This window comes from Aspergillus bombycis, assembly GCF_001792695.1.
Source record: "Aspergillus bombycis strain NRRL26010 chromosome Unknown contig00001, whole genome shotgun sequence".
NCBI lineage: Eukaryota > Fungi > Ascomycota > Eurotiomycetes > Eurotiales > Aspergillaceae > Aspergillus > Aspergillus bombycis.
This window is the reverse complement of record NW_019170003.1, coordinates 542489-550506: the sequence shown is the minus strand read 5'-3', so window position 1 is coordinate 550506 and position 8018 is coordinate 542489. Positions and strand designations below refer to the sequence as shown.

Here is an 8018-nt window from a genome sequence, read left to right as displayed (position 1 = left end):
GAAGACACTTTTTCCATTCATAGGCAAAACTCATCGCCATCTTATTAAGGCAGACTGAAGCCTAATCCACCACCTAAAAATTATGTCACCTATACATACCTCATGAGTCGACGCCTAGTTATGACGTCCTTGAAACTACTCATTACATCTTCGACGTAGCCTCTCTCCTTCAGAACTCTTCAAACCACGACTGCACTCTATATCAACACTTTTCACAGCTAAATCGCGCTCGAAACTATAGCCTGCCATGTCTGGAAGTGCAGAAACCGAACTACGCCAAGTGCAAGGCCTGGAAAGAGGCAACGCATCTACGCAAAATGATACGATAGAGCATCCCGAGCCCATATACCAGCGCTCAAGTCAAACAAACGCGGTCTTGGGAAGCACAGCTTTCCAAGACGTTGACCTGGAAAGAGGGGAGGGTCTTGGGCCTTCTACCATCAACAAAGCCAAAAAGGATTCAAAGAAGAAGAAGAGATATGTCTTTGGAGTTCCTGACAATCCCTTTGACGACTCAGAATCGGACAATGAATGGATGCGGCGCACTGGTAAGACACACTTGTCGCCTGCACTCGAACTGGAATCTAAGCGTTTCACAGATGAAAACGAGCCAAAGCCAGAAAACAACAATTCCGACCAAGGCTCTGAGCAGCGCCAGAGTACTTGTTGTCAGAGTATTTCGAGGCTCGCCCATAAGATACCATTCGTAGCGTACGTTTGGTTCGCCCTTGTTATATTTCTCCTGTTGCTGGGAGGCGCCATGACTCTTCTAGTGCTATTACCCCAGGGAAAGAAATAAGCGCTGGCTTTTGGGAGGGCAATGTTTTGAGATCAGGTGTACCTTGTTCGGAGAGTGATGGCGAGTTTGGCTTTTTGGGGAACTTGGCTGGTATATTCCCGGCACTTGATTAATGGGAATTTGGCATCATTTATGGCTTTCTGGCTGCAGGTTGGTGATGGACTTTGCTGGGATCTTATGTCATGAATCTATATATTATATCGGGCCTCCGATATAGAGGGATTGCTCAGCATTTCGTCTTCAAAGTAGCCTACAGGTCCTTAAATCTCATTAAAGCTTGCACTTTGATTGTAGTTAAGAAGGCACTTGGTTAACCTTTCGCTGTGGATGCTTTCAAGTTGCCTCGAGAGAAAACAGCAGAGACTCAGGATTTTCATCATATAGTGATCCGAATAAACAAATTTACTTGAGACCGCGAATCATGACTTTACCCATTTCATGGATTTTCTTCAACAAGTCAATCATCTGGTGAGTCTGCGTTGATATGCCTGGTACTGCGGTATCGCCCACAATAGGGCATTATGTCGTAATGAAGCATGACAGCTACATATGAAGTCAACCACGGATCTATCCTGAGTCATATTGCAGCCTACTTCGAAATCCTCCCCAGTCTGGAGTTCCTCCAAGCTGCAACATTTTCCCAACTCAGTCCGAAAAGCATCTCGCGCAAGACTTTATCATGTCTCCATCTACAGAAACACTACCCCTATATGACCTCGAGAGAGGCGAGGGTGTTGGGTATGAGCCCTCCCATGCCAAAAGCACAGACCTCTACCCATCTCTACAAGATTTAACTTGATATCCCAGTCTACATAGCTCTCCTTCACACAAAAGCCAAGACGAAGCTCGGCTCACAGAGCAAAACGGTAAGAGCAAGAACTACAAGAATGATACGGGTGGTATTCGTGTACATGCATGATTAATTCAATCTTTGCCGGCAGATACGCCGAAACTCGAATGTCCGAAATGCCTCAACATGCAAGAGATGTGGGAAAAGCTCGTTTCCAGAGCCCACAAAGGCGGGGACCAGACTGTCGAGGCCACTCGTGCTATTCTCCACGCAGTATTCTCGATGCTCAAACAAGTTGTGAAATTGATAAGCACCGGGATATTAGCGGCGGGAGAAGTGAGTGGCAAGATAACACGGTTCCTAATACGCTGGATATTTATCATTACCTGTTGTGCTTTTCTTGCTACTGTTTTTGTCGTGATCCCTTTTGGGGGGCTTATATATCTTCTTTACTGGACTATCCACGACAGTCAGCACCGATGGCTTTGGATTGCGGACGCTACTGTGCCTGGCAAGAACTGTACCTGGTATTTTACCGGTTTTAACGGACCCGAAAGCCTTGCCAATCACTGGCTTTGGGCTATACCCAAAAACTTCGTTATCAAGGAAGGTCAGTCCAAAATTAGCCTTTACCCGGCAGGCGAGCCAACCTCTTATTCGGTATATATCTGGCCCTATTGTCCGACTTAATTCGAGGCAGTGGATGAGTCAGAATAAAGGAGTTTCATATTGATTATGTGTTTATGCGGTTGACATTTGCTTGGGTTTATGGCTCTTAGAGATACGTTTTGTTGATCTAAAGTTGGTTGAAAATCTAAACTTCAATATGTGCTTCGCGTCACTGCTTATGTATTAAGATATGATCAGAGTTCAGAATAAGGGTCGAAGAAAATATTACTTTATCCCAGTACCAGTGACGGTCTTGCCTCTCGAGAGATTTGAAGCCAAGTATACATTGTAGGAAGAGGTGAAGCGCAAGCGAGCATTAATATATGTTTGGCAAAGTCATTGAGACACTCGAAGCCTAGGAAATTCTATTCTAGACACTATATAGAACCATGTTGGTCGAAGCAGAGCTCCATTTGATTCGAATTCATTCGGCATAGTGCCTCAGGATTGGAGAAAAATGCTCCTCAAAACCTCAGCCGACTGAACTAACCGATCGTGCTCCAGGTCCCCAAAGGCCCTCGATTCGAAATCAAGGATGTCTTTGAATTCCCTCGTATTATATGCCCAATTCTCCAAATATTTGATCGTTTCTTATTTCTTGGAGGCTGAGCATGGCGCTGATCCGGAGACGCAGAGTGGAACTTGGAAGCTTGTAGTCGCATTGTCATTTCATTTGCACAACCCATTCTGACTTTGGTGTTGTATTGTAGACAGGCCCCTGCACCTGTGCTAGAGCCGCAACAGCAAGGAAACATTGCCTCAATGACACAACTGGTGTAGTCTGGAGATCGTCCAGGTCCGTCTTGACATAGGAGATAGACGCCTGAATAATTGGAGAGTAATCGACAACCCATCTGCTTGTAATAAACTCTTGCCGAAGGAATATCGTCTCACAGTAGTTGCTCATGAAGCCATACATGCAATTCAGATCCTTCATATATTTGATCGGCTGGGCAAGCAAATGGCGAAGCATAGTTTCTTCCTCATACACCTCCCTCATCTTGTGTTCGTACACCTTTATTTCCCCAACAATTTTTAGCCGAGTATTTTTAGTCATCAGAATACTATCAGGAACATATATCCAGGCACTTGCCAAGGGAAACCCCGTTGTACAACTACTAGTAAATACATAGAACATGATTCGATCTCTGTAGCGCAAAATACGGGGGGTTTAAGATTCGACCCCATCCGCCGAACCTTGCCGCCTTGTTTGAATAACCCGGTCCCACAGTGTCGGTTGTTCAAGGAACCTATGAGCCAGCATCCTGTAGCTGAGCTGCACTGGGGCGTCAATTCGCCGATTTGCATCGGAAGCGCTGGCTGAAACCTTTACAGAACACTCAGCCTTTCCACTGCAATGCTGACCCGGCTAAAGCGCAGCTCTCGAAGCCAAAGAGCTATCCTTGACCGGCAATTCAGCACGATACTGCCAGCGCGACACCCATAGCGGGCTCTCTTAGAGGGCACCGGTACTCGCATTCTGCCCCTAGCATTGATATTATCATATAACCTCGTCATCACCCGCTACAAAAGCTTGCGTCAGTCACTATCCTCGCTAGTCAATTTACGATCTTCATACATGTTCATTTCGATACACATATAGCTTTCGAATCCTCTGTTATTATGATGATTATGATTCTTCTATATAGATTTCAAGATTCATGTGAATAATAGAAGAATTCTTGACGGATATTTCCTTCCGGGGGTCTATTTGAGTGTGGCTTCGCTCGCTGTTCACCAAGTCCACTCTGCGGTATCCTTGGCCCAATCCGTCGTCTGCGGAGATGGCTTGGCCAAACGAAACAGAACGTAGTACTTGTCATGCCACTCTTCGTTTGTATCAGTACAGCCTGCGCGTGAAAACCCTGAGAAGTGCCTAATTTTCATCAGCTTATAGTGTTCGCCGCTCAATAACGGATAGAGCGTACATATTCCCGGTGGCCTTGTCATAGATAACCTTCGACATGGTTGACATACGTGGTAGGTAACCGTATTTCTTCAACTTTCTGATTTGTATGTCAATCGAGAGCACGCCAGGCAGAGAGCTCTGTAGACTTACGGAAAGGCTTCACGAAATTTATCGCGGATCACTTGGCGTGACTCAAGATCTAGCTCCCAGAATTCTTCTTCGCTTAGGGGCTCCCCGGGGACTTTATCCCAGACCACATAAGTGATATAACCTCCCGGAACTATACTATCTTCGCCTTGCTTTCCCTCTTGGTAAGCAAGGAGGTCAGGGATAACATCACATTCCAATATCTTGAGCACTTTCAAGGCCATCAACTCAACGTGCGGCTGTGGCTTAGCAGCCTGCTTTTGTCGAATCTGAGGGCTCTGATATTGAGTGCCAATGACTGGAATTTGAAGATAAATCCGCATAAAAGCCTTCTTGCTAGGATTTTCCTTGCGATGGCAGAGAAACTTAGCAGCTGCGAACGGAAGTCCAAGGCCATCGGCAACATCCTGTTGCGTCATCGATTGAGACCGTTCAGAGAGCTTCTCATCGATCACCCAGGTTTGGCGGGGCAGGCAGAGAGGCGGCTCGGGTGGTGGATAGAGAGTGACGTCCGTGCCGTCCAGGCCGCACAGGAACTCGGTAGTTTCGGGATTATCCATACTGGCTTGATGAATTTTGCAACGATGGATGAAGACGTATTGGTGAATGAAAGCCTAGTCCAGCTGGTGTTTGAATGGGAGTGAAGAAGACGAGAGTCGTTGATGGGAAAAAGTAATCAATGCAAAACTGAAATGCAAAGTGTAGAACTCATACGTAGTATAGAGGTAAGAGGCATCCACTAAGCCAAATTGGGAAAATGATTGAACACACCTGGCAGCAGGAGGTGGAGCCCGGGGAAGGATATACAATGTTCGGCGAGGATTAGTCGGCACTGGTAGTTAGCATAGTTAGTGGGGTCCCAGCTCTGAAGAGGCCAGGATTTAGTGCGAGGGGGTCAGGATTGTCTGAAGCAGTTGGTACTCTATGTAAGGCACCTAATCTAGGGCTTAGGCGATACAAGGAATTTTACCAAAAACCAACATTACCCGCGAGTTACCACCCGCGGGCCCTAGAACCTACTAAGTAGCGTACTGAATAGTCTTAAGGTCCGCGTGCCTTACCATGTTACACCCGGGGCTTTGTCCAAGGACTCTGCGACTAGTTAGCTAATCTTGTGTGGGCATGACTTACCTGAGGACTAGAATCTACTAGTGGTCAGCGATAATGGATATTCGAAGGATTTGAACAATAGAACGAATAATAATACGAAGTACTATCAGTCTAAGGTAGAAGAGCCAGGTCTATTGAATATAGATACTGGGTGCATGGGCCGAACTGTTGTTCCTCCAAGGATTTCTCCGGCTCTAATATGTTGATATTTGTGGCCTCCAGCCGGCCATCAACAGGGAAATGATCGTCAGTAGGAACAGAACCCTCATCGAAGTGGAGGGCTTCTGCTGCTCTCTGAAGACTTCTGGTATTCATTGTCTGTGTGAAGCAGTCGATGTTGTCTTTCTTGGTGATAGGATTTAACTGGAGAGAGGCCGGTAGAGGGACATCATCACAAATCACATATGATTCATCTTGATCATAGACCCTCATGCACTTGATACCTCCTGAGTGCTCAGGGTTCTTGTGAACACGGTAGGTGTTGGGCCCAATAGTGAGGTTTCCAGCGCCATTGAAGTCGAGGTCTGTAATGACAGAGGAGTCTGCAAATGGACCAGATGAAAGGGACTTGGAACAGGCATACCCAAAAGCGCAGATGTGGCCTGAGCCTTGACTGTAATCCCTGTCAGGGAGGTTTGCTTCTGATGCTGCACTGTGATGCGCGCCTGCTTGATGTCCTTGCGGCTATCAAGAGAAGGTGCAGCTAGGGTGACTGCAAGAATTGCTGAAATGGCTGCGAAAGACTTCAATGTGTATCGGATAGATTGGAAGACAATGACCAAGTAGTTGACGAGCTTTTGTCGTTTCTATCACCATACTTATACCTGCGGTCGCTTCAATATCTACCAATATCTTCTCTCCCCCTTTCTCCCTCTCTTGCCCCCCAAGCCGATATTGGTAGAAATTGAACCCAATGGCAGACTGGTCTACTATCTCTTTCCTTAAGGTTCCATCCTTGTTCCTACCTAGAGCTTACTATATAAGGGTTTTGCCTACCACCATCAATACTCTGTGACCCACTGGCTCTAATGAAAGCAAATATGTACCCTTGTCTGGTAAGGCCGGGTGTATTGAACCTGAGAATACCAATCAAATCTTCACTTGATATGGTTAACACAGCACAGTCCTTCTGCCTACGGGTCCACATGGGGGCTACTTGAGCTGCTCAGGTCTGTACGACTCTGTGAAAACCCCTCAGAAGATAAAACAACATGGAACACTGCGTAAGTGACACTAAATAAACTTCAGTGATTTAGCATATTTACGCCTTGTGAATTTCAACTTTTATTCTTATATCTATATATGGCTTGTAAAAGTAGAGCTATAGTACTATACCTTATAAACCACCTCAGGAACGTCCACCAGTGTCTACTGAATTCTCGATTGATTAGACCAGTGAAATAACACGTGTAAGGACTTGCTAAACCGCACCTTATTAGCGGGCGGGGATAACAAGGTTAGAAAGGTATCCAGTGACCCGGACTCAGGGGTACAGGACCCCAGGTTTTAACTATACATAGACTATAGAGTCATGGTCTCATAGGCTAGGCTGGTTTACGGTATATACAAAATTAATTACCAGACTTATACTACTGGGAGGCTCGTTTCAGTTAGCTTTACGTCATGCTAGACACTAACCAGTACATAGAAGGCTTACAGTTGCCAAAGCATCTTTGGGGCTCAAGTTCAGCCCATACTAAATCATAACGAGACACTTGGCAGGTTGGATAATTAGTAGAAGTATTAGATAGAAGGACTTTTATAGAGGGGCTATTTTCTAATATAAGCAGAATATCTTGAGCTGTCAGACACCAAGGTGTCTTTGGGAGCCAAATCCAGTCTATGTTAAGATATAATATATTAAGATATAATATATTAAGACATAACTAGACACTTGGCAGGTTGGATGACCGGCAGAGGCATTAGGTAAGAGAAATTTTGTCAGAAAGCTATTTTATAATAAAAACAGAATATACGTATAGACGCCAAGGTATCTTTGGGGGCCAAATCCAGTCTACGTTAAGACATAACTAAGCACTTCGCAGAGTTGGACGGTTAACCGAGGCTAGCTTCAAGCTTTATTTTCAAGCTTATAGAAAACTTATTGAGATGAGAAATATACCTTATAGACCATCTCAAAGGCTTCACCAGAGCCACATGTCTATCGATATGTATACCTCAAATTAGTCTAGTTTAAATGGCTCCGAATGGCTCTGCAGTTCAGGCCATAGCATACTGCTTCTATTGATCAGTCAACCTGCCGAGTGTCCAGTTCTATCAAATATACTGCTATAGCTTAATCTTAATCAAGAATTCTCACAATACTTACTAAATAGGGTTCCTGAGCTCTGCAATAGCTAACTATAAGATATTTTTTGCCTTCTACACAAGACCAACAGGGGTAGCACCGCGCGACTTGGCTAGACTTGGCTTGCCGCTAGATCCAAAACATCGTAACATCACAGCATAGGCCGGTAGGGCTTGGCCCCCAAAGATGCCTTGGCAGGAATAAGTCTTGCTTAAACAGTAGTCAACAGCCAACAGATATGCTACATAACTAACTCAAACGGGCTAAGTGACAAGTCTAGTGACTA

The 8018-nt window shown here is 45.3% G+C and overlaps 2 protein-coding genes across 2 annotated transcripts; one reads left to right on the top strand and one right to left on the bottom strand.

Annotated features, from left to right (window-relative positions):
* Positions 1-247: 247 nt before the first annotated feature.
* Positions 248-799, top strand: ABOM_000204 (uncharacterized protein; the record flags this gene model as incomplete). Its single annotated transcript, XM_022527334.1, has 1 exon — positions 248-799. The coding sequence occupies one exon, from the start codon at positions 248-250 to the stop codon at positions 797-799; it is 552 nt and encodes a 183-aa protein (XP_022394916.1).
* A 3193-nt stretch (positions 800-3992) lies between these two features.
* ABOM_000203 (uncharacterized protein) lies at positions 3993-4874 on the bottom strand (the record flags this gene model as incomplete). The annotated part of the gene is made up of 3 exons (XM_022527333.1): positions 3993-4134; positions 4187-4264; positions 4318-4874. The coding sequence occupies 3 exons, from the start codon at positions 4872-4874 to the stop codon at positions 3993-3995; spliced, it is 777 nt and encodes a 258-aa protein (XP_022394921.1).
* Between the last annotated feature and the right edge of the window lie 3144 nt (positions 4875-8018).